General features: G+C 41.2%; 3 protein-coding genes across 19 annotated transcripts; 2 read left to right on the plus strand and 1 right to left on the minus strand.

Annotated features, from left to right (window-relative positions):
• Nucleotides 1-44: 44 nt before the first annotated feature.
• LOC117143185 (synapse-associated protein of 47 kDa) lies at nt 45-26618 on the minus strand. Of its 17 annotated transcripts, none has more exons than XM_033307703.1 (11): nt 26157-26617; nt 25402-25789; nt 16851-16898; nt 9864-10112; nt 7491-7588; nt 7063-7163; nt 6725-6999; nt 6542-6660; nt 5452-5763; nt 2280-2499; nt 45-2087 (listed from the first exon to the last, which is right to left on the minus strand). In XM_033307703.1, the coding sequence occupies exons 2-11, from the start codon at nt 25614-25616 to the stop codon at nt 2045-2047; spliced, it is 1680 nt and encodes a 559-aa protein (XP_033163594.1). In that variant the 5' UTR covers nt 25617-25789; nt 26157-26617; the 3' UTR covers nt 45-2044. The 17 variants fall into 17 exon arrangements, with proteins under 17 accessions (XP_033163594.1, XP_033163595.1, XP_033163599.1 ...); XM_033307704.1 differs by having other exon boundaries at nt 25402-25902; XM_033307708.1 differs by having other exon boundaries at nt 7512-7588; nt 9873-10112; nt 25402-26617.
• LOC117143187 (E3 ubiquitin-protein ligase TRIM68) lies at nt 10671-11327 on the plus strand. Its single transcript, XM_033307720.1, has 3 exons — nt 10671-10920; nt 10984-11182; nt 11236-11327. Exons 1-2 carry the CDS (start codon nt 10765-10767, stop codon nt 11023-11025), a joined length of 198 nt encoding a protein of 65 aa, XP_033163611.1. The 5' UTR covers nt 10671-10764; the 3' UTR covers nt 11026-11182; nt 11236-11327.
• LOC117144949 lies at nt 11051-12807 on the plus strand. Its single transcript, XM_033310404.1, is given in 4 exon segments — nt 11051-11056; nt 11236-11292; nt 11294-11341; nt 11343-12807. Coding segments are annotated over 4 exon segments (204 nt in total). The 3' UTR covers nt 11436-12807.
• Nucleotides 26619-26826: the final 208 nt, after the last annotated feature.

Below are 26826 nucleotides of genomic sequence, written 5' to 3' on the forward strand. Positions count from 1 at the left end.
CTAAATATTATCAATCATTAAACAACTAAATTATACTTTTTCGGTTTTTCGTCTCGGGGGTGATATACTTTAATTAGTACATTTACATATATTTTACTTCAATTTGCAATGTATATTAATGGAATGCTGGTCAACAAACTTTGCTCATAAACATTAATTTAATTTTTGCTTTCTTTACGGCTTCATAATAATAGTCTATTTGCAGACAATAAAAAATGTGTGTGAGAGTCAATGCTGGAGGTTTGATATATCTTTCGGGATTCGGTGAGGATTGGATCTAGGGGGTTGGGTTGTTCTGCCTTGTAAAATACATATGTTGTCAACATTATTACATTATTTATCGTTAATTTTTAATTTTTAATATTTATTGTTATTATTAGTTCGGTTTATGCACTAATTTGCTTGTCATTGTGTCGCCAACATGTTTAAAAACGCACAAAGTAAATATAAATTTTAAAATTTCTTTAGTTTGTCATATTCCATGCCGTTTTGTGTAAATACATTTCATTTGTTTAAAAGTAAATGTACAATATACAGTTTAATGTCATAACTTTTACTTTTTCCGTATCATCCGCCTGTCTGTTTTCCATATATTTCGTGACTGCTAACAAATAATTACACATTCATAGCATTCTCATTCTCATATAACGTTTGTCTGCAGAAAATAATTTTATTTTGGTTTTATTAACAATTAGTTAGACATTTAGAGCAAAAACATTGATAATATAGAATTTGTTTTGTTTTTAGTTTATGCATAAAAATTTGTCTAGTGAAATATATAAATATATATGTGTATATATTTGTTTCAAATGTTTTGAACTGCTTATTGTTTATAATTGCATTTACTTTTCATTTGTTATTTGTAATTTATTAATTGCGTTTTAAGTTTCTTGATCTTTCAAGTCGTCCAATCAGTGTATTATTGTTTTGGCAATTTGTTTGTTTTTAGTTTTGTTTAAGGAAGTTCGTGTCTTGGTAGTGGAACAGCAAGGTGATAGTTGTTTAGAAAAAATCCAAAAAGAAGTTTGGTTCGAACTGAAAACGTTCGGTAAAGAAAACTTGTTGGCGCGCCTTAAATTGAGCTAAACAATTGGTATTTATATGCATTGTTATTTATTTATTCTTCAACGTGTTGTTTAAGCATCAATCAATGATAATTTATTCTGTGTTTAATATTGTTGTTCGACCATAAACTATCGAGGGATAAATAATACGTTTGAATGTTACTTCTTTGCTCTCAACTAATAGGTTACTATCATTTTTATTTCGGTTGTTTTGAATTCAAAGTTTCTAAAAGAAGAGCATTTCAAGGATTTTTAAACTAAAACTTTCAACATTTTCTTTTTTTTGGGTGTCTCGTATCTTTACATATTTTATATCTATACTTTTATTATAATAATTTTTACACATTAAATTCAAATGCATTAATTTATCTGTATATATATATGTGTGTATATATATTTATATATAATTTATTTATAAATATAAATAACAAAATTTCCCTTTGAAGCATGTTTGTTTACTCAATTGTTAGTCACTATATTGAAATATGATCTGCATATATAGCAATAGCCAGTTTCTCGTCTGGCCCGCTCTCATAGTTGTGTGTCTGTCTATATGTTATAAGTACTTATTGATAGTTACTGACTGCCAGATTTCGGTTGCTTCGTGTGCTGAACAATTGGCAAGTAATACCGACGACTCCCTCTACCGCTGCCACTCGGTGTGTCAACCAAATAAAAGAGAATATAGTAGTTACATTTGAATACCGGATTGGCTAGGGCTTGGTTTGGATCTCTTTTACTTTTCAGTTAAAACGTTAAGGTTAAATAAAATCGTTTTCTTTTGCTTTAGTGTCTTATATCATGTCTGAACGTAACTGAATAGAACGCTTTGCTCAGAGGCCAATAATTGAGTGGGTGTTGGGTCGTGGGCTATAGTATCTCAACCAACTTTTCCAATAGGCCACCCCAAGGCAAGCCCCCATGGAAATGTCTGGGATTGTGGACCACCGGCACTAGAAGAGCGCTGGGACTGCCTCGTCTCATGGATAGCCCAACATCGTGCGCTTTAGGCACTTCAAAGTTCTGTGGTTTCGAATAGTTTTGTATTTTGTTTGGATTTGGATTCGGGTTTGTTTTTGGGTTTGGGTTAACAATATTAGGGTAATCAATTAAGGAGGAAACAAGGTTGGAGAGGAATGGAAAGAAAGATAAAGTAAAGATAGTTATAAACTTAGAGCCAACTTAGAAGAAACTACGATATAAGCTCTTAATTACTTTAAATCATCGGTATCCTCAATTAAATCGGCGTACTCCTCCCAATCGTTGTTAGTCGAGCGTGTGCGCAAGTTTGATATTGTCGGTTCGTCCTCATCCGCCTCCGTGTCGTCCTCGCCGGCCTTCCTGCCCTTTCTGCGTCCTCCGCCGCCAGTGCCGCCTTCGTCAACCACCTCGTAGTCCTTGAGTTCAGCTTCCAGATCCTTTTCCCATTGTTCTTCTGGCAAAAGACGGAGCAACAAGCGGAATATCGATTAGTATTTGCGTGGCTTAGCAGCGAGTCAGTAACGGATATCTGCTTATGTACGGATATATAATAGGTTTAGCATACATGGTTTACACATATCGTATATTGGTATATTGGCATATAGGTTTATGGGTATATAGGTTTAGTATCAAAAGTGTGTAAGGCAAGCAATTGAATTGTGGTTAGGTGACCATCCCAAGCAAGTACATGGTTGTTCTCAGTTCAATCATCGCTTACGTTTACCTGCGGCTAGTCCCTGGGGATATAGCTAAGACATAGATTTTCACACACTGTTATGCGTTTGGGTATTCGCACCGTAACTGAATAATAGCCGTCTACAAATAGTTGGAAATTTCGTTTATTTTTTACTTGGTCAATTAACAAAGTGGGGCCAATTTGTGGATTAATTGATAGGGTTGGCTGGCTGTACACCAATGTCGCTCTAGCACTAATTAACGGATAGCGTGCACCCAAAGGATACCCAGTCCATGACTTGCTTGTAGTTCCCGAACTGCAATTTGTGTTAGGTTTATGGTTGGCTTATTGTTGCTTCACACTCCATCAATTAACAAAAATGTTTACAACAAAAATCATATTCAGTGTGTATTTACAGCATTTACGCATAAAAAGCAAGCAAACTGAATATATTAGATTAATTATTCTTATTTACACGCCTAATAACCGACGAAGCTTGCCAAATATAAGGTATTCTATAAGCTGGCAAACCAAAAGCTGCAAATCAATCCAAACAAAAATGCCATGAAGAGATAGAGAGAAACAGGGGAAAGAAACTGAGTCATATGCGGCTTCTTGGGGTTTTATAGTTTTGGCCAGGGAATTGAATAGTTTTGAATTAGTTTCCATCGATTTTGTGTGGTGAGTTGGTCCCAGAGATTCGTATTATCATTGTGCAGTATAAGAAAGCAAATTGGTTTCGTAAGAAGCGCCCAGTTTTTATAAAAAGGTTTCTTTCTTCTTGCCCCCCGCTGAGTTTTCAACGCACGCACTTCAATGTAAACTATAATGGAAATGCCAAACTAAAAACAAAGCTTTGTCGACTAAGACTACTAATTAATTTACGCACACATACTAAAAACATACACAACGATTATATAGACACAGACAGGAGCGTAGTGGGAAATGATTGAAATTGCAACTACTTTGAATTGTTGGATAATATCTACATACAATATTGCTGAACAGAAACATTATGCAATTGAAAACCAACATGTAACCGAAAATTGTCACAACTAAAACGTGTTGCAATTTGTATATATTTCACTTTAATGTTTTTTTTTTGCTTTAATTCAGCCAACAATTTCTAACTTACCACACAAAATTTTGTTTCGGTTTTTGTTTTTTTAGTAACATTTTTTTGCTTTTCTGTCTTCGGTTTATATAAATAATGGCGTTACTGGGTTCAACTCAAATTTTCATTGTTGTCAAGTGAATATCTTTATAAGTATTTATATAATTTTGTTGTTGTAGTACTTTTTTTGTTTCGCTTAACAATTTCTTTTCTTTCTTGTGGGCAATTTTGTAGTATTTTTTTTTATAATTTTGTTCTTGTTTATTTTGTTAGTTGGTTTTTTGTTTGCATTTTGAAATTTAGATTTAGCATTTTGTTTTGTCTTTTGGTTTTAATCCATTCAATCTTCTGCAAGATGATTCGTAAATAAATCAAGAAATACATGAAGAAAAATAAATGTTTTGTTAAAATGTTTTCCCATACAAATTCATCATCAGATAATCAAGGTAAGATACTTTTGGAAAATTTTGTGTATTTCTAAGAAGGAGGTTCTTTTCGTGTCGCGGCTAGTTTAGAATATAGTTTCTTTTGAGTTTAAAACATGTGGAGAAATGTGTCAAAGAAAGAGGCAAAATTATAATTGGATCGAAGGAAGGAAAACAACGAAAATTACATCTAGCTAAATTTTTGTAAATGAACTGGAATTGCAAATTGAATAAAAAGGAGCACGAAATTGCAAAGAGAGAGCGAAAGTTGTATCAATAGGATATAGTTGTATATAAGAATTTCTTGATCAGCTTGGTCATACTCAACTTGTTCGAAATTTGGTTTGTGGCTTTAACTCTTGGATAATCGAAATCAAATTATATGTCATATGATACATACATATATATATATATATTTGATATTATTTTGCAGTTCGCTAAATGGCAAATGAGAGTTTTTGTCGAGTTCGATTTTATTCAGGATATATACTTATATGTGTTTATATAATTTATAATACTCTTGTTATCCATTAGTTGCTTTACTTCTATATTTATTTATTGTGTGATTTCGTTATTGGTTTAATATTATTTTCAATTGATAGATTCGCTTTAGTAATTAAATGCCAGAGCTTGAGTTGTTGTCACATAATAAGTAAAAACGATTTTCATACAAAATGTAATTTACATAAAAGAAAGAAACAGAGCAGAGGAGAAGAAAGAGAATTGTTCGGTTTTACACTTGATTTGTACACACATTTTGGTTTGTTTTAGATTGTTTGTTCTGTTTGTTTGGCACAAAGAAATTATATATTTTCATGTGTGGCTTTGTTTGCAAAATAGATAATGGGATGTTAGAAAAACCAAATTCGCGACTCAGACAAGAGACATTATTGTGCTCGGATGGCAATGGAGTGTGCCTGGATAGATCTCTAAAGTCTAGATGAAATCAGAGCTGAAGCTCGCTGCCTAAGCAATATAACAAGATACACTAGATGTTTTCTCATGTTGTATGTTGTATGTGGTGACATGTGTGTATGAATGAATGTTTCGTGTGTCTCAGAACACCAATGAAATTCGTTTGATCAATTTCATGTATGTACAAAAAATGTTAGTCCTTAAATCAAACAACAAGAAATAACAACGAAACAATAGTAACAAACTGATAGGGGAAATGAAATAATAAACTCTTACCATCAGTCGGAGCTAATGCCTGCTGGGTCATGCTGTCGATGCCCAATTTGCGCATGCCGTCTTGGATCTCAGCCAAGTCCGATTCGCTCGAGGCCTGGAAGTCATCCGAAACGAATTCCGATTCGGAGATCTTCTGGCCCAGCTCTTTGCCGGCTTGAGCCTTTGCCTTTGACTTGGCTGCCTGGACATCGCTCTCCTGCGCCTCCGGCTCAATCACGGCCTTCGGCTGCTCGGCAATGGCTTTCACACTCGAATCGCCCTTGGCTGGTTGGGCAGTCTTGGATTTCTTTTCTTTAGTCGCCACTTCGTTGGCTGATCGTTCAGCACGGTTAAGTTTTCGAATTGATTTTGATAGGCAAGTTCGTTTTCACAGTGTAATTTCGTGGTGGAATTCATAAAAATAATAATAGAACGAAATAAGGAATAATTAAAAAACTGAAAAGAGGAAACACAGTAAGTAAATCGATTTGAGGTGAGGCGCTGAGCGGCTGGCGACTGGCGAAGTTCGTGGAACGATTATCAATTGAGCTTCGAGACGCGATTGAGATGAACGTTAGGGGGAGTGAGGAAGAACCGAAAACCAGGATTCGAGTCCTCGACGATACAAGCCAGTGCGGGTGGTGGGACGGATACAAATCAAGGGGTTTTAATTCAACTTAAGACTTGAGCATACTCTTAGGCGGTGTAGTACAGACGCTAGCCAAGTTAGTTAGATCGAGGCTCGAGAGATAGTAGGCATGTTTTAAGAGTAAGGTAGAAAGAGCGAGAGAACGGAAAACGTTGGATAGCTAGCGTGTGTGAAAAGGACTAAGAGGAAATCATAAGTTAAACAGGCGCGTGTGGCTAAAGTGAACCAAAAATGAAAGACTTAGACTTATAGAAAGATAGACAGAGTTCATAGGCAGGTCGTTATAGATACAGATACACGTTATAAATATAGATAGATAGATAGATAGATAGAGAGCGCGCGAGTAACGAGTGTGAGTGTTTGGTGAGCGAGGCAGTCTGTTTGTCCTGCATCTCATTACGTTATATGTATATATTTTCCAGAGTTGTCTACGACGATCAGCAGGAGCTATAACCAACTTACCATCTTCGCCGCTTGAGGCCTGACCCACGCCATCTGCGCCCAGAGTGCCCAACTCGGCGGCCTGGATGATCAGTGAGACGCGGTAGAAGTAATTCCGCCAGAAGTTCTCTTCAGTGATGCTGGGGAAAACAAGAGGCATACGGATCAAGTGATTGTTAATGGCAACGCTAGCATTGTACTCACATCTTGGGCACCAGCTCGAATCGCATCGTCTCGAGCGCCTTGTCTTCGGCCATAATGGCTATGGCCGTGGGATAGGCGGTGTCGTAGCTAAACTCAAAGTCCACGCCGGCGGGCGGGGCGCGCACGAAGTTGCGGCGATCCTGCGACAGGCCAAGGATTTCCTCCTTGATCTTGGCCTCGTTGGCGTGTCCGATCCAGGGGGCTGCTCCATTGCCCACGCCGCCCTGGCCCTTGATGAAGGCTTCCTGCTCCTTGTTGAACGAGTCGAGAATGGTCTGGGAATATGCAGGAATAAATAGGGGTTGGCCCCATTGTAGCAGTGTCATCGTTGTACTCACATTATCCTTGACAGTTTCCTTGATTTTGCTGCCAGCCTTGCTGATGGCCGATGACAAGAAGGACCCAAAGTGTTTGGCCTGCTGTGTTACTTTTGTGGTAACTGTCGGATACATTCAAATCAGTATGCGATAAGTTTCACTCCACTGACGACAATCAGCCCAAATGGGACTTGCTACCAACAGAACTAAACTAAACTAAACTAGACTACAAAGCAAGCGTTTCACTAGGGGATTGAGAGTGAGTGCGATGGGAGTGGGAGTTCTGGGTTATTTCAAACTACTTGTAACTGGGGGTTAGTAACCTGTCACCGCTTTCTATCTCAATCTTTTTGAATTGGCAATTCGAGTTGACATTGATTCGACATTTAGCACAATGTGTTTGAAGTTGTCTCTTGTAATTTGGTTACCAATCAAAGTGTGACACGTACTTTTGACTTCATCGCCCTTACCCTGTCCGATTTGACCCTCGTCGCCGGTGGGCGTGCCACCGCCCGATGCAGGATGCGAGTCGGCGCCCTCCGTGGCGCTGCAGTTTCGGAATTCGTTGTGAAGCGGAATAAAAAGAGAGAGGGAGCAGAAAGATGGAGTGTGAATAATTTTGCAATTTTCATTTCGTTTGTGTATTCATATATTTATTGGGAAAAGCTCCAATAACAACTCATGCAGCAGGCGGCAAGCAAAATTAAATTAACACATAAGTAGGTACAGGATTATAGTTATATAGTAACAAACAAAAAAATAATAAATATACCATTCAATTAACCATGCATCAACAGCCATTAAGCGTGACACTTTTTGATTACAAAAATCTACTAGACTTTCGTTTGGGGTTCTGTCTCTCTTATCAAAAGATCTTGTTCTCATTATGTGGATATTCATTTTAATTCCCTACGTTCAATGTTCTTTAACTAGTGATCTTACGTTTTCAGGTTAATTTACATTTAAATAATCTTTTAAACTCGCTTATTTTAAAACGCTTATGTATATTTACACATATGTTTTTGTATACAGCCATTTATTTATATTGTTTTTTTTTCAGTTTGATTCGTGAATGCAAAATGAAATGAAGGAATCTCATATGAATGTCAGGATGAATGATGCCAAAACGAATACTACAGGGGCACAACTAAAAGTGGGTAGAACAAAAGTGAATTCCAAATGGGATAGCACACTCAAAAGTCATGCGAGGACTGATTAGCATCATTAGCATCACGGATTCATACTATTCCATTTATGAACTTTTAAGCCGGTCCCCGAGAAAGACAGACACTTAGCGAGCTGGGAGATGGTAACTTTTAGCTGCTACACCATAAAAAAAACAAGGCCATGAAAAACAAAAATGGTACACAGAAGGAGGCTACACAGCAAAACAGCGAGATGATTTTTTTTTTTGATTCGAGACAATAAAATGAAAACACTATGATAATGATCGAAATAAGGACAATGATACACATCTACCAACAACAATTAGGGTTGAGCTTTTTTGAGGTTTTACTGTACGTAGACGAAGGACTTGGTTCCAAATAGTTATTTTTATGGTTTTCATTCGGTTTCCTTGACTTGGTTCGATGGGCCGCTCAAAAATGATGGAATCTGATACTTTGGGCAATTGTTAATGTCGAGAAAATGAAGATTTAACGTTTTTGATTTCGGCACGTTTGAGAAATTAATAGAAGCGAAATGTTTTTAAATAATAGAAAATATCAAATGGGACTGCTAAATTCATGTTGTATGGTTTATGTGTTTGGTGTTGAAGAAGAAATCTATTCAGTCGTTTGATCAAATGGTTTGATCAAATGGAAATTGTACTTGATCATGAGCTGAATGAAATGAGTTATGGTAATTTCAGGTTTTGATTTTTATGTTATTGTTTTTTTTTTCAAAATTGTGTCCATTTCCAAGGCTAGAAATATGATCAACTTACCGTTTATAGATATGTATCTGAAGTTACACTAAAAGATACTTTATATACTTCCTACTATATAACTTATTGTATTTTTTAATTTTTAGGTAAATGCTCAACATATCCAAAGTCAGGTAATAATAATATTTTCCAACTCTCGTAAAGGGACAAAATTTTGTGATTGTTTTAAGCCAATTTCAGGTGGGTTTTTTGCTTAAATAGTTACTTTTATATACAAAAACGTTTGAACGATTTAAAGATGTTGTATTGTTTTACAGATGGGAGGACAGATAGGTTAAGAGATATAGAAATTTATAGAGAGACAGATCATATTTGATTTGTACAAAAAGTTATTAATATGTGAAAAAGTGAAACTTGAACCAGCACAAGAAAATTCGTGTATAGCAAATGAATAAGTATATAAATATATTGGTTAAGTGGAAATGCGGAACAATATCTCAACTAAATAAATGGAGGAAAACGGGTTTCCTTTGATGTGGAGTAGGTAAATCGTAAATAGTTATAATATATTTCAAGAGAAACTCGTGTGTATAATTGGGTTAGTATTAAAGTAAATCGTGTGGAAAGGCTTCAACTTTCGGTTAGGCAAACTAATTGTAAATAAAACCAACGAAAACTTAAGCCTCTGCTCGTATTCCTTCCAGTTGAGGAAGGAAACTGTTTCGCCAGAGACTTCAAGCAAAAGGTAGCCAAAAAAGTTGAACAAAAGACTGAAGAACTTAGTGTGGCTTAAACGGAGGTTAACCAAAGACGCAACAGGGAACTGAAGTACAAAGACGCTTCTCATCTTCTTTCATAATTTTTTTTTTTTTGCATTGGTTTGTATTGAACGGCTGCTTCGTATATAATTCCGTCATTGTCAAGCTGGCACCCATACCTAATATACCTCGACTTGTCGTCATCCTCGCCACCACTCACGGCTCCACTGGCGGCGGCTCCGCCCTCTCCGGCGACAGCTCCCTCGGCGCCCTCGGCTCCATCGGCTCCTGCGCCCTTGCGGAGTCCCGGGATCGATGGTATCGATGGCATCGCTGGCATGGCCGGCATCGATGGCATCGACGGCATGGCTGGCATCGACGGTATCGAGGCGTTTCCCAGCCAACCCTTGGCACTGCCCAGCCATCCGCTGTAAGAAATGGCAAACAGAAAGGAGCATTAGTCGTGGGTCCTTAGTCCTTGGCGATTGAGTGACTGACTGACAAAATGACAATCAATCTTTGCCCTAATTTGACAATATTCCATGCTCGCATGTGGGTGGCGTTGGATAAGGGCCTGATAAAAATCTATAATGTACCATGTCAAACAATAAGCAGGCGCCTCCAATCGCCGAGCTCGTGCTCACACATACATGTTTAGTATAAGAGCTCGCACATACAGGGTGGCAAACTAATTGATTTCCTTTCGATATTTTGTTTATTTATGCCAATATCTTCAGATTTAAGAAGGAAATATTATTATGAAGCGGGATCAGCTTTTAAAGAGAAATAGTTTTGAAATGACTGCATAAAGCACTCTTTTCAAATTCTGTCTTGTTTGATAATCCTGCGCGATTTGTTGAACTATTTTTACGCCGTCATAAATAAAATCTAGCTAACAAGCCTATACATCCAGAGTACACATAGGTGTGTGGGAGACGTTGTGTGTATTATTGGAAGGAAAGCCGTTGGAGACGGCTTTGCCGTAAACTTCGTCCCAGACCGACACTGTGTCAATCACAACAAACAACACAAAGATCATCGAAAAACTGAAAGTGGAAATAAAGTGAGCTGAAGTGAGCCATGTATGACTGCTGTCCTGTGTGTCTGGGCAGGCTTCGTCGGCAGGTGAAGACGCCATGCAAGCACACATTCTGCAAGAACTGTCTATGCAATGTCTACAAACACAGCCCCGCCAAAGCCTGTCCCCTCTGCCGGGCCCCATTGGAGTACTACATCGTAAGTCGTTTAGGAATATACTTGCCAATTATATGAATTAAATCTTTCATTTCCCTGGAGCAGAGCAAGAGGAACAGCACAATCAAACTGGTCTTCTTTTCATAGAGTCCATCGTTAAATTTAAATGTTAATGGATGTTGCTTTTCTGTTACTTGTTTAAATTATTTCAATTTGTTTAATTTTATATATAAATTTAAATCAAAAGTAGCACATTGGACACCAGGATTCCGAAAATCAATAGCTTAGCTTATGCAATGTAATGGTGAGTTTAAGAGTAACAACTTTAAAAACTTAAATTGTCAACATCTATTTCAGTTGCCCGCAGACAGTGAAATTATGATTAAATCGCTTGACTGGGAGCTTCGGGGTCTTCATTCAGCCAAGTACAACAATCGAATGGAGAAAAGTCCTCGTCTTTTTCCTTTTTTTCCGCTTTCCACACTCAAATATTCCATACACATATTGCAATATTGAATGCTCGGCGCTACAAGGAGCAGGGGCATGACGCGGAATAAGCAGGGGGATACGCCCCCTTCGAGCCTAGGATATTCTATATGGTGGTGCAGATATAGCACTCGCACATTGGCACATAAAAAGCGAGCTGCGCTATATATAGAGGAAATAAAATAAAACTCACAATGACAAGCAAAGGATTTCAATCGGTATGCGGTTCGAGTAACGCGCCTGCACTTATATATCTGTAGATTCATGTGCATTATGCTTCATTATGACGGGGCAAGGCCAACGGAATAGTGGACAGGCATTGCGCATACGCCGCGTTGTATGGAAGCTCATCGATGCGGAATCAGAGCAGTAGTGAAAAATCGCTGCCGTAAATCGAATAAAACTGCAGCCAGCACCCATTAATTTTTTTTCCCCCAACTGCACTTAATTGAGGCGGCAAATTAAATTTGTACCCAACTGGGTCAGGAGATTAAAGAAGCATATGTCGAGCCGCATCTAGCAAACGCCATGTTGGCCCGACCAATTAGGCAACCAACTCGATGGGCATATCGGCAAAGTTGTAGCGCATCAGTATATGGAACGACAATGACTATCGCCATGGAGCTTATCATTAGCAAGGGACCAGAGGCACTCCCTCCTTTTTTTGCTATACTTTCTCCCAGGGCTTCCCTTTTGTGATTTATGTCTTCGTCATTGGTTAAAAGGATGCTGTGGGGCTGGGCCTGGCATCTACGCAGTTTTACTGACCTGACAGCGGCGGCAACAGTTTCCGGTCTTATTTATGGCTCCAAGGATTCCCAGATGGGCATTGCATAACTCAGCACGAGCAAACCGATAAGTGGTTGGACATTCACTTGAGAGATGGCTTCTTAAAGTAGCCCACCGACATTTCCTGCTCTCTGCCAAGTGTGAATCATAAATTTCCATCTACTTTAATTATGCGATACGCACTCATATCGACTTTCTGCTGCTGCTTTTAAGCATTCTTTTTAGCTAACTTTTTTTTGTCCTGCCACCAGAATTTTCCCGTGAAAAGTTTTAATTATAAAAGTTCGGGCCAACGCTGCGGCAAGCACATAGAACAAGAAATACGACATGCCGCAATGCCAGAAATCAGTGGAAACAATGGAGTGAAGTGAGGCTGACCTCAATTCTTCAGACATCTTCATCATAAATCCGGAGGGTAAACAAGGCCAGCAAAAACTAATTAATTGGCTTTTCAGGCGCCGGCAATCGATTTTCGAGAATTATTTTATATGACCACCGGTGTATCTCACTACGTCATTTGTGAAAAGAAATTTCCAAAGCTCTTCAATCGAATTAAATTTTATTTGAATTTAACAATTTAAAATCAGCATTTTTACACACAAAATATGTCAAAAATAACATGTATTATAAACAGCGATGTGTTGGTGTAACATTTATTTTTTCACTGCTACTTTTTTGCAGAATTTCCCAGCTAGAATGTTGCAGAAAATGCTTTTCACTCTTCAATTTTTTTATTGCAAGAAAGTCGTGGAGTCGTGGTGTCATTCATTCCCTTCGAAAAAGTGAATGACAAAACAACGGCCAACGCACATGGCACTTATGTAAATTTCAGCCTGTCTGGGAAAAGCAAAGTGGGTGGCTTTGGGTGGGGATAACCATGCGCTGCAATTGCAACTGCAAATGGAGAAGTGCAAATGTGGCGAAAAGAGCAGGAAGGGATGCAGTGGGGTGGGTGGGGATTTTGGCGTTTTAGCAGTGCTTGCCACCCAGCTTGACACTTTCATCCCCACACTCTGAAAAACCCCTTTTTGATCCCCAATCCTCTGATGCGAAAATTGCATTGTCAGCACAGAACGGCGTCAACTGTTGCAGTTGCTCCATATTCTTGTGCACTCTTTTTCACTGCTTTTCTAGCGAATTGGCCATTTTAATTGTTGTAGTCGTTAATTGGAGTACTATGAAGTGTTGCATATCCTCACCCTCCCCTTTGACTGGAATTTTCTAATTGGATTGAGATTTTGTTGGCGCCGAGCGGAGATTTATCCAGTTTCAAAGGGTCTAAATCGGAACCAGACACGAAACGGCAGAGCTGATGGGCCTATAACTAAAGACCATGGCAACACAATCCGTTGTCATGTTTGAGCCCTCCATCTTGCTGTCGCTCCTTCCCTTCCGCCTTTCTGCTGCTACACAATGGCCTGTATTTAAAGATAATGCTTATAGGAAATTTATTACATTCGCCGTGGATAATGCGAGGGAAAGTAAAGCTAAATGCGTGTATAAGGCAAAAAGAAATGATACCCGGCTAAAGGCACCTGCTGAGCTTCCATTTTCCCCAACTCCATTCCTCCAACTGCCGCCAAAGCATCTCTGCCATCATCATTTTCATCGAAAACCCCCAGCCAGGGTAGGCTTATACTAAGGGGGGAGGTACAACAGTCTTAAAGCGCAGCTAAGTTAAACTGTTGTATAATTTTGCTTTGGAAGGAAAATGTAAGTTCCATACGCAACTTTGGTGAAACAAGCATAATTTTGTAGCTGGAATGCGGGTTTTTCGATACTGTTAAAGCCGCCCTCGCCATTTAGCAAATGCCACACTCTGTCAGAGGCGCAACAGCCAGCAAAGTAGCGCCGAGAAAAATCCACATTTGACAAATTACCAGCGAGCAGGTAAACAGAAGGCGACTAAGCCCGTCCATGAAAAAAGGAGGCGGGAAAGCACAGGAAAAACCGCCAGAAGCGGGAAACTGGGAGTGGCTGGGATGCAGGTTTGCCAGAGGACAGGACATCTACATAATCATGGTCATGTGTGGCTATTAATAAAAGATGAACGCAACATTAAACGACTGCATAAACGTGAGTCATCCATCCATCGGCACGATTGTTGCCTGCCTTCCTTACGATTTCGCCATTTGACATTTGACTTTTCATGCTCGGCAGATTTATATTTTCATATCGCGTTTAAAATTGCTTTTTCTTCTTTTTCTTTATTTACTTTTTGGTTTTTTATTTGATTTTACTTTCAATTAAAGTGAGCTGAGCAAACATAAATATCTGCTGGAAAGTGGCCTATCAAATATTCATGCGGAGCACTGTATGGGGGAAAGTAAGTCGAGGCAAAATGTCGAGAATAAATTATTCAAAGCGAGAATTGATGAACAAACTGGCTAACAGGGATTGAAACTCTTTGCGCGGGGAATCGGCCCAATCAACGGAATCGGCCAGAATGGGCGATTGGTAATTCATTTGCAAATCCGTTTGCCCACAATGCACAGTGGTTCCCCCCATAGGCCAAATATAAAAAAATCGAACTCCAAATTTTGACTTTAAATGTATCATTACTTTCTCGTAATTGGTATAGCTTTTCAAATTTATTCATGTTTTTGTCTTGCTCTAACTGTCCGCATCAGAAATAGCATCGAAAGAGACAGCATGATATCAACCGATTATTGCAGCGTGAGCAACTTGCAAGTGAAGCTGTCGGTAAAGTCAATAAAAAACCTTGTAAATTGAATGGGAACCACTGTGGAATGGTGGTAAAAACAAACCAACTTTGAGCTGATTATAAAATATACCCTTTATTCTGGATTCGGCCGCAAGCCTTTTTTGTTTAACTTATGCCTTGTTTAATTACGACAATCACAAGTACGTCCCACAGGATACTCGGTTGAAACCAAATAACAAAAACAATAACACATACCACCGTTTCGAAATAATCATGCTAGAATAATTAGGCGCCTTGTTCACAAACCCCCCGGTCTAAACCACTTAATATGATTGCCTAATGGCTGTCGCAACTACCGTGGATTCAACATTCAAGGAAACGACCCACCTAAGCCATGTACATCTAAAGGAACGACTGCGATAAGCTTAGAAATGCGAAAAAGAAGCATAATCATCAAAGTCGACGCGAAATATCCAAAGCTGTTTGAGTAGAAGTCCCATAAAAATATTACGAGTAAGGACGATCTAAAAAGGTGAGAGGTTGAACACTTTATCAATTTAAGTGGAGTTAGAAATGAATTTCTCTGGGTTAACCAACATAATGCGGTTGAGCAAGGTTAATTAGACTAAAAGTTGCCGACAACGTCTAAAAATAGGAAAGAGGAAAGAAAAATAACAATCTGCATGCAAATGACAGGTGGACAGAAAGGGTGAATAACCAGCTCTTCAGAGTCCTTTTTGTTTCACTTGTCGCATTTTCAGGATACTTGTCAATTGTGGCTTTTCTTGTTTCATTTTGATGTTCGCACGAATGGATATATATAATTTTCGAAAGGAAATTCAAAAAATTAACCTAATTAAGGAATTTTACCCTTGGCAAAGCTAAATATGCGGCCATTCGTGCCAAATACTTAAAGTAAATTTTGAAATAATCTTCTTATGCCAAAAACGATATATAAACCAAATGAATAGAATATAAACATATATCAATAAAATATTGTTTGTCAGACAACTATGTTATGAGGGGATTTCTTTTCCTCTTCTCTTGAGTAGCATAGGTTTTGGGTAACTCAACAACAGTGTTTTCAATACCAATAACATAGGTGTGGAAAGAAGAACTTACATTCTTCAATAGCAGGATATCCCTTCGGCTCGTGATTAACTGTTTCGTGCAACCATTTCGGGTTATACACACACTTATTTATAGCTCCGAATATAATGGCACAGTCCCCGAAATGATAAACATCCCACGGCAAAGGTTTGGGACAATTGTTGCCAAGGGCTTTGGCTCCTGAATTGCGATGGTCCGCTGCCGCTCAATCAAAAAACTGAATGGAGCGTGAGTGTGTATGATGGCCGAAAGACCAGGGGGCGGCCCAAAGGTCCGTGGCGGAAATAAACCGGTAGCAAAAAGGTGCAAAGTGTTGGGAATTTTATGCGCATTAATTATACGCAGCGAGCACGCCCCGAAAATGCAAATGAATTATTTAGCTTGATATTTAAGCTGATTGAGATGAATTAACTTGAAATGAATATCAAAGGCAGGGGCAGCACCAAACAAAGGCCACTTAATGCTCAACACGTGGGCGAGCGCTTACATTTGCGACTCGAATTTCCCACGGCGATTGGCAGAGTTTCGCCAACCAGCAAGGAGTCTCCCGGAGTCCTCTCGAAAGTGTCACTACACATGTGAAAGTGGCTTCTACTTCAACTTTTGCAGCCAACGGGCAGGCAATTTGTGTGAGATTTTGACTTCCCCTCGGCGATTATGGCTGCAGCCCTTTTGGTTACTTTTAGACCCCTACCTGGGCACCATTTGATGGCCCAAACGGGCGTGGTCGCGGCTCAGTTTGAGAAAAAGTTTCTGTGCTAACGATTTTACGACTGCGAACAAAAGTTTTCCTCTTACTGTGTTGGAAAAAAGGTAAATAGTTTATAGTTGGGCCAAGTAGTGGGATAATGGCTTCCAATTAGGTATAATTACAAAAGTATAAACTTAAAATAATATAAAAATACAAACGAAATGAACTTACGTGGCTTCGGATACTAATGAATCAACCAGGGAGGTGGATTTGGGAAGTCTAAAAGAAATTATAAGTGTGTAAATCAAAATAAATAAAAAATATATCTGATCAAACGAAATCAAGAAGGGTTCACAATTAGGTAAATTAAACCAGGCGATTTTAAATTAAATGAAAACAAACTACACAAATAAGTCAGGATTTGACATGGAAATGGTATTTTCTGTTACCCGCCGAGTCTGATAAATTTATTTAATTCCTTCCTCCGTTCCCAACTACATTTTCATCCGGGTTTGTTCACCGTTTGGATAATTACCTGCAAAAAGAGTGAAAAGAGTGTCCAAAGTTAATGAAGATGTATATCACCAGCGATTTTGAATGTATTAGGCAAATTAATTAGATCATTTCGTGTTGGGTCTGGGCAACCGTTCGGGCACAAAGGCCTGCGAAACGCCCAACCAAACTAAAATGCTTCCTGACCTGACCCTCTAATTAAGCCAAAGGATATGATTACAAATGCGAAACAGGACCGGGCGCAACATGAAAGCGAAATAAAAGACCAAAGTTCACGCTCAAGCGGACCCAGTGGCCCATTCGTACATATAGATCCGCAAGTCTCCAGCTGAGCGGAGGAAAACAATTTCTTAACATAAATCAACTCAACGGGGGAATTGTGGCTAGCTGCTTTCCAGATATTTATGTAGCAATTTGCCGACAAGGACAGCAGCGCAGTATTGATAAACAATACCAATCGAATTGTATCAAATGGCAGGTGGGGCAAAAAAAAAAATGCAAATCGTACTCTGACCTTGACCCGATAAAAACGGCATACGGTTTGCGGCTCGTGTCCTGTGATACAGGCCATGAATAGCAAAACAACAGTACTCGTATTCGTCGGGCGTACAACTTACAAAGGGCAACCAAGATAAAAGTCTAAGCTGGCACACTTCGCGTATACGTAATGTAACAAAATGCATGCAGGCAAGGACACCCAATGGGGGCGGGAGTGGGTGTTGTTTTGCTGCTGCTGTCGGTGGAGCGACAATGTTGGGGAGTGGCCAATGCGTAATTTATGCCCACCGATTCAGTGGCAACTGAAAATTTTATTCAATTAAGCGAAGCTCTGCGTTTCATCTAGCAACCCCCTGTTTCGCTGGCCACCAACATGTTTATGGCAAATTGTCAGCCGCAACAACAGCAGCAGCAGCAGCGGCAAGGATCGTCAACTTCCTGGCACCAGCCGTTCGCCTTCGCGAGTTTCCTTACTGCGTCCTTTTACATAACATGGCATTCATTATAAGGCTAATTAAGTATACGCCATGTTGTGAGCTCCGGCACTAAATGCACGCTGCACTGTGTGCATTTGCTCGCTCTGCTCATGGCAACACCAATACTTGGGAGCATATGGCGAGAGTGTTAGTTTTGACGAGGTTACGCCTGAAACTAATGAGTTAATAATAATGGGTTATTGCGCTCGATAGATAAAGCAAAACATGCATGTCCTTCAAGTGGAATATGATTAAAGCCCGACTCAAGCATACGGATAATAAATGGTCGGAAGAGTACGAAAACAAGTGTACACACAGAATACTCTCTTGTAGAAGCGAAATCAATAAGCATATGGACCAATATGGATACGTTCTTAAAATAAACCCCACTAAGTAGGCAACAGTTTTTATTGCCGACTTCAGTGCTCTCGAATTGGCAACGAATGTTGCCGCGTAATCCCTACTGCCGCACCCAGCGATGAAGCATCCAAGGACTGCGCCACGTTGCAGCAACGTGTTGACCTTTAGCACACTTTCCGCAGCAATCCTTCTCACTGTCACTTCACTTTGCCCCCCAGTCGTATTATCTTAATTGTTATGCAGGCGAAAGTGTGTTCGTTTCGCAGTGTGTGACTTGGCATATTTCATTACTCAATTACAAAGCAAACTGTTTGAAGAGCCAGAGTCAAATGGAAGGACTAAGCCGTTTGCGATTTTCAATTAACGGCCAACTTGCACAACACACACGACGTGCTGAGTCACAGGCGAATGAATGAGTGAATGAATGAATCGGTGAAAGCATGAATTGCAGCACTCACCACCAGTACACCCACAACATCGAGCCGATTTAATGAAAGATGCAATATGGCAGGATGGGTTGACCCTGATCTAATGCAAAAGGGTCGCAGGCGGAGGTCGTCATTTAATTAAGAAATGCTTTGACTCCGGTATGCGACCACTGCTGTCAAGTCGGTAAGTGGAAATACCATCTCTTTAACGTATTTCCCTGGCAATATGTACAACCAAATCGATATTGCTCAGATAGAAAAAAGGCTGCTTGAAACCGTAAAAAGTTTCATCAAAAAGTAGATGGAGGCAGGGCTTTAATTTCGCTTGGAAAACTTTGACAGCCATTTCTAGATAAAGTCAGAAACCTTTTAAGACGGCCGTTGGGCACGAAAATTTGCTAAGTAAATGGTTTCGCCTGTCACGTACAGCCATGGAATGTGTGAATTTTCACTTAAAGGATTGCCTTATCGGGAGCTTAAAAGCTGCGAGAAGCCAAAACATAACATTGGATAATGTCATTAGCAGTAAAGTTGAGTAATTTTGTTTATTGAAAAGCCGTGAGGGAAACTTTCAAGGATACTGTTTCCCGGGAAACTTGATTACAATCGTCCAAATCACAAGCCATGCTCTCATTAAAAGTTATATTATTCCCCCAAGAAAGGTCCACGAAATTGGATTAAAATCGAGGAGCCTAACCCTAAAAGAGTTGAAATGTGTAAGTTTTGAACCGCCGCTGCTGGTGTACCATTTAAATTGCAAATTGTGCGACGTCGCATAGCGTGGGCCAAAAAACCATGGCCACGAGCCATTTTCGTAGACGTTTAGAAGCCTGTTGTTGACAGAATTAATTGCGCACGTTAACGTTGCTACGCGGGTGGCGGCATCCGAAACCGAAAATTGAATTCTAGGCGACGTGGCTGCCAAAGGAGTCCAGCCATCCTGCCGCTGCAGCTTCCGAAGCTGAAATTGAATTACGCGTGTTTTTCATACACATTTTTTGCGCCACTTTCAGCCACGGAATTGCGTTAGGCCGACCGGGCAACAAAAGCCACCCAAAGGCTGTTTCGCCAATAAAAGACCCGAATTGATGCCCAGAGACAATGAGTTGTCCTGTCGTTGGCTCGACCGACAAGGCAGATGGTTACTCCAACGCCACCTACACTCCGCATTACGTGTACGCCCCGTCACCGTGATTAGGCAGGAGCCCGAAAAAGCCGAGCCATAAATTTCAACTGCAGAGCCAGGCGGAAATTTATGAAGCACAGCACAAAACAAAATGGCCGCTGTGAAAGCTTGGGGCTATGTGTTTTACACTCGACCAAATCATCACACACCCCCCGACCATCAGGATGTGAGCCAGAAGCAGACATACATATGAGCAATTGGGTCTGGCTATTAGCACTGGCAACTGAGCTGCCATTAACGCAATGCAAATACAACCCTCGCAGCCTCGAAATCTCCCAGCCTATCAAACGGCGATGTTTGCTGCTTTTGCTCTGCTGTATTATTACTTTTTTTTCTGTTATTTTATAGAGCGTGCCCGTTTTATGTAAATTTTAAATATTACTCAAGAGGCGGTTTATTTGCTGGAACCATTGGCTTTATGACTGTGACTGACAGGAACCCCAACAGGGATTACGGACGAGGGGGAATGATGTGTGATATCTACAGCCATTTGCATAGTTGGATAAGCACTGGGAATGTGCACTCAATGGGCTACAAAATGGCACAGATGGGCGAGGTTTAAACAGATAATCCAGGGAACTTTGATTTATTCTAAAATATTAATATTCTTAAAAGCCGAACTAATATTTATTATTGCAAGATTTTTAATCATATATTTTAATCCTTTTGTACCATTGCATAAAGATATCTTTGCAACAGGATACAACATACAGTTTGCAAACACAAACAATTTAAACCACTCAGCCAGATGAAAGCAAGTTTTTAAGTTTAGACGTGCCAGTCGTGCACACTCGCGGCCATAAATATAGGGATGCCAGCCTCTCTGACATGCAGAGCAAAGTTTTTGGCAGAGCATTTCTCATGCTGCGAGGACAGTGGGAAATAGAAACAAAGCACGTAGTCTGGCTGCCGTTTTTACGATACGCCGTAATTTGCTACTTTGACGCAAGTCCTGTGAGGTCCTGTGAGACCTCTGCCTGCTGGCTTTTATGTGTGTGCGTGCTGCGGCCCACACAAACACACACACACACTCAGTCCCTCGCTTCCTGTTCCCCGGATGTGGCTCCTGGCTCCTCCCCCGTCTGTTGCATCGTTTGTTGCCATTACCCGGTTGGCCTGTCACTTCCGCGCTCCGTTAATATTTATGTTTTGCCAGCGCTTGTCTTGGCTCTTAACGCGACTTTATCATCGTCTGCGTCTGGAGCAGGCCCAGCAACTTGGCAACATGGCAACATTATCGTGAAGGGCTCAAACGGCGCACAAACTTTTAGCAGTCACTGGCCTTCCGGCTGCCTTGCCTCGACTCGCTTTAGTTGACTTCCGGTCGTGCACTTTCCCATCCTGCGGACATTCCATTTATCTTTATTCGAGCAAAAGTCCAACTGCTAACATATGTTTCCCACCCGGTTTCCTATATTTCCATATGTTCCTGCCGTGTCCTGATTTCATTGCGTTTTAAATCGGACCACGCGGAGCATCTGCGTCGTTCGCACCTTGGCCAACTTGGGGGGTCACTTTACGAGGAGCATTAAATTTTATTTTTTTTGTCGGTATTTCGGTTTTGGTGCTCCTGCGTGCAGGGCCATAAAAATCCGTTTGGCAAGACCTTTGGCCCACTTTGCTTTTTTGGCATAATTGACCGCCAATTGGTGTGGCAAAAGTGGGACGGACAGCGCCAACGTGTCGGGGTCAAAAGGTGGATCTATAAAAATCGGTGTTAAGCTGATTGGACACTTTGATGGCCTCTGATTAGCAGTGGAGCCGCTGGGCAGCCAATTATGTACATGAAAAACTTAGCAACTGGGAATTTTTAGATTCCAACTAACATGTGTTTAAATCAAAAATGACTAAAAATAGAAAAGGGTGACCGAATGAATTATAAATTTTTCTGGGAATTAAAAAAACTACCGTGCGACACGCATTCTAAATCAGCCCTTTTCTTTGAGTGGGCGTGAGAAACTCCCTGGCCAGCAATTAGGCAGTGAAAAACTCGTGTGACAAACACTTAATTTGCATAAAAATTACTATTTATATGGGCCGAATGATTTAGCACGAAACAAATGCCCAGAGCCATAAATATTAATTCGTGGTGCAAACAATAAGCACACAATGCCGCAACAGAAAAGATTCGAGCGTCGTATAAATTGAATTAAATGCGACAGCTGAAAAAATACACAGAACAAATAGTTTCAGGACAGGACAGGACCCACCCACGGCGCAGGCGGCAATTAAGGTCCTGCCCGAACGAACTGAAATTGCAGCGAGTGGAGGAGGAGGCGGAGGAGGAGTAGCTGCTGACCACAGGGATTGTTTGGCTGCTTTTGGTGCCAGGCCAGGGCGTTAATTTGGCTGGCAAATGTCAAATGGCGAGCGCTCGGACACAGGGCGTCGTTAGCACCCACGCCATGTCCTGGCAAATATGTCCGGCGGTGTCCTGCCTTGACATGAAATTTAAATACCGCCTTTAAATTTAAGTAGCCTGTGGGGTTTTTTGCATTCGGCTTGGCAGCATTTCAATTGGATTCCCGCCGACCGTCTCGTTTCTCTTATTTATATTTTTATATCCTTGGGAAATGTGTGTGTTCAGTTCAGTTCGGTTCGGTTCAGGAGGCCAAATGTCGCTCGATAAATTTCTGTGGGTTTTCCATTTCGCCAGACTCGCATTTATTTATTTATTTTGAGGCCATCGCTTTGATTTTATTATGTTTGCCGTCTCCAGGTGGGCGGAAAAAAAAGGAAAATCTCGGCCGGACTTTGATTTCCACCGCTTGTTGGCTCAAATATAATACTTATATAATTTGAATAGAACTCGTAATACCTATTTGCATATAGAGGGCATATTTCAATCAGGCCAAGACCATGCGACATGTGCAAATATTTAATTCTTAACTTTTGTTTGCCCTCGCCCTGCTGCTTGTGTGCCTAATGATGACCCGAATGGCATGGCAACTGGCTAGCAATCAAGAGTTAGCTGTTATTGTTGGTGAGTAAATTGTGTCAAGCGGCGTTAAGAATGCATTGCGTACTTTTACTTTGTCCAGCTTGTTTGCCAAGCAATTTGGTCGCAAGATGAAATAGTTAGTTACTCGTACCCTTTCGCTTCGTATTTGTTTTCATTTTATTTTGGCATAATTTTAGCAACAAAGGCAAGGGCACACGCATACATACAGACACACTCGCAGAGAGCAAGTGCAAATAGTGTAAATGTCCTTGAAAGCGCCAACAACTTTGGCCCTGGCGAAGGCAGAGAAAAAATCAGAAAAGGAGCGAGGAAGCGCATGTACAGGTGGGGATCCGGAGGAGCTTAACTAATGGGTGAAGATGCATTCGCTTATTACTCCTACTTATAGCCTACTTTTTCGGGCAGCCCTTAATCGAATATTGACCGATTTTTGGACTAAATCACCGACCCTATTGGCTTCATGAGCAACTCAATATGCATGACAGCGAAAATTGAATTAATTAATTCATTGAAAATTATAGAGATTTGACGCTGATTGGCGAGCGAGGAAATGAAAAGGGCAGGGGCACAGGCGTAAAGACAGGCAACAAGCCAGCACACACGTTTTCTGAATGCACAATTATTAAATAGGCTGACAAAAGGACAACAAGGGAGCGGGGCAGGAGGTGGAGTAGCAAATCCTCTAGAGCGGGCGCCATCGTCGTTTCTACTCGTTTTGGCCACATCACATGTGCACATTTCGCAGAGAGGAGCATAGAGCGTCCCTTTGCACGGCTCTCTCGTATCGATCCGCAAAACGAGCAAAAGTCAACTGGAAACTGGAAAGCAACCACCAAAAGGAACACATCCTGCCTCCCAGCTAGCCCCCCTCCGAATGCTCGACCTCCCCCCATCGACATTGGTGACAGTATTTCGCACACAGCAAGATGGTCAAAAAACCAGAGTGTACGAGTGGTGAAAGCGGACGTGGGCGCCGGGGGGACAGCCGCCAGCTCGAATGACTCAACATTTTGTGGTTATGCAGGAGCCACGTGCAAATTATTTTCATTGGAAAGAACAGAAAACAAAAAGAGTAAAATAAAGACGAGATACAAAGAACAACACGAAGGTGGACCAACTCGTCAATGTCAATTGATAGTGAAAGGACTTGCGGGGCAGGAGGAGAACGGCGGCCCGTTGAAAAGGCGTGACACATCACGGACTTGGGTTTCAAAGACAACAACGACGACGACCACGACGACACCAGCTGTTGGCAGCTGGTTGGAAAAACGTGCCCCGGATTGACATCCTGGCATCCAGCGCACACTCGCACAATTAAATATTAATGAGCTGAATTAAGTGAAAAACAACGTTAGTTGACTTTCGCTGATCTTCCGGATTAGCCTGCAACTTGTGGCATTAACGGGCCATCACAGCGGGCTTAACTTGTCCAAAAGATCAGCCGAATAATTGGAATTTACTTTCATTTATTTCGAGGAAATGAAGGCTAAAACGGCAGTAACACTCTTGAGGGATAAAACAAGCCCAACATAACTGGGGTGTAGAATGCCTGCTAGAGATTGATGAAGTACCCAGAAGAAGCGCGAAGGACGAGGTCAAATGATACGGCGAGGTCGAAAAGAAATAGGGCACTACTATCACTCATTTTGAGGGAAGGAAACCAAGAAACCAGTCGGAAGCTTGTAAGCATAGAGTTGCTCTTTTCCGTTTTCTGACAGTTCAAGGAATTTCGTTTGGTCAACAAAATTAGGGCAAATAAATTCGTTTGGAGAATTATAGTACTGACAGTCTAGCATACTAAGTAATACATATATGCCAAGCTAAGAGAAGTTTCTGAAGACGGAATTATACTATATTCTATGACGATTCGCATACATATTTCAAAAATTAAAAAACAGTCTTCACCCCTCAATCACGAATAATCGAACGAAATCCATTTAATCCGCAAATTGGCCTGGCATTTTCAAATCGAAATTGCTAGCCAGAAAAGTTCAGGAAGGGAAGTCAACTTGCTTCGCATGGAAACGGAGCCATATAGGATATATATCGGAGCGAAATTATCGGGCATTTGGATTCCAGTTTAAGCAATTATGTTCAGTCACGTGAGCGCGTGCGGAATGCAACGTAAAATGCAGGATAAGCGGAGTGTGTCAAAACAATGATGAATGTGCCGTAAAGGAGCGATTGCTGGAGGGCAGGAACTCCACGGGGCGAAATGTTAAAAGGTACAAATAGCAAGGTCACATTGGCACGCCATGTCAGGTCGACTGAAGTCAGGATTTCGGAGTCACAGTCACGGAAGACTAGAAAGATGGGCCGAAGGATTACCCAGGGCGCAGTGTTCGATTCACACACTTACCTTTTGCCAGCTTCCTCGCCCTCGAGTCCTTCGCCACCGGCGGCGGCAGCTGCCTCCGGGTCCACGGCGGAGGAGGCCGTGGCCTCCACGGATGTGGATGCTGCTGGAGCGGCTGCGGGCGCATCTCCAGTGGGCGCGGGCACATCCTCGTCGCCAGCGCCTCCTTTAACGGCGCCCACCAGCGAGGTGAATTGATTTGTTAGGCCCGAAAACATGTTGGCTCCTGCTGTTTCTCTCAAGGATTGGTGGTGTGTCCTGACCAGGAAGACGTGCGCACGTTCAACGCTCTCTAGGCTCTCTTTCTCTCGCGGTTCTCACGGTTTTCCACTGCTCTCCCGCTCCTGACGCTCCAACTTTTACTACACTGGGCAGAGGCAGATAGAATGTCCTGTAATGGGTTTTCCTTTCTTTCAGTGTTTCGTTCGCACCACAGAAGTTTCACTTTCAACGCTCGGCGTTATGTAAATTCTCGCATTTAACTTGAAATTTGAATTTTGCACGCTGCAATTGCGTTGGCCAGATGGTCGAGATGGAAGGGAAAAGAATGGTTTTTATTGCTACTTGGCGAGGCGGTGGGGAAAATCAATAAAACGGACTGGGAATTGCGTGGCTATTGGGCACAATTACACGATAAATACTCTGCGATTCGATCGATTTTCCACATGGACACACGCCACGCTCGAGTTTCTTTTCTTTTGGGTTTATAGCTATTCGCTATTTGCACAACTAAAGTAATTTGAGTCGCAGCCAATTACCACTTGAGCTTTTCTCTGCCAACTGGATTTTGCTTTTCTTATTTTTTTTTTCTCTTTGGTTTTCCGTTCGCTGCCAGGAGACTTTTGGATTTTCGGCTGCCCACTTCGAAGGTCCTCTGAAAACTGACGGAGCAGCGGAATGTCGATGGCTCAAATACCGAGCTGGAGTGTCGTCTGCGCTCTCTTGGACTCGGGGATTGGGGATTCTCAGATTCGGATTCTCGTATGCGTACGTTCGCTTTCTCCCTGGAAAAGTGGAGTCCACCCCCTCCTCAGCGTTGCTGGGGCAATGGTATTGCGATTTCTGTGGGTGGGATATTTGTGCGCTGGAATGCGCATGTGTGTTTTGGCGTCGTTTTGCTGCTGCTGGCGCAATTAGACAAACAATTGACACGTCTATGGAAACAACAACTGCGCACCAGTAATGATTATTTTCGGTTGGTTCTCGACCAGTGCTGCCCATCAAACAGCTGACTGCCGTCGTCCGATAGCGCGCTCTACCGATATGCTCGCGCATCTCTAGCTTCTGCAACAGCTGATTTTAAAATTCAAAATTTACAAGTTCCTATTTCGAAATTTTGGAAACCCATTGCAGCATTTGTTTACTTACATCAGCAGAACTATATATAGCTAGATCAAGACATGGAACTTTGTTGATGCTTAAAATATT

The sequence above is a fragment of the Drosophila mauritiana genome, chromosome 3R, assembly GCF_004382145.1.
Source record: "Drosophila mauritiana strain mau12 chromosome 3R, ASM438214v1, whole genome shotgun sequence".
In the NCBI taxonomy this organism is placed as follows: domain Eukaryota; kingdom Metazoa; phylum Arthropoda; class Insecta; order Diptera; family Drosophilidae; genus Drosophila; species Drosophila mauritiana.

What these genes read in the sequence shown, in the direction of transcription:
- LOC117143187 (XM_033307720.1), top strand. Translation starts at nt 10,765, where the DNA reads ATGTATGACTGCTGTCCTGTGTGTCTGGGCAGGCTTCGTCGGCAGGTG. An exon ending in CCCCATTGGAGTACTACATC is followed by an intron (nt 10,921 to 10,983) that starts GTAAGTCGTTTA and finishes TCCCTGGAGCAG; the next exon opens with AGCAAGAGGAACAGCACAAT.
- LOC117143185 (XM_033307703.1), bottom strand. Translation starts at nt 25,616, where the DNA reads ATGTTTTCGGGCCTAACAAATCAATTCACCTCGCTGGTGGGCGCCGTT. An exon ending in GACAAGTCGAGGTATATTAG is followed by an intron (nt 7,589 to 9,863) that starts GTATGGGTGCCA and finishes CCGAAACTGCAG; the next exon opens with CGCCACGGAGGGCGCCGACT. An exon ending in AGGAAACTGTCAAGGATAAT is followed by an intron (nt 7,000 to 7,062) that starts GTGAGTACAACG and finishes GCATATTCCCAG; the next exon opens with ACCATTCTCGACTCGTTCAA.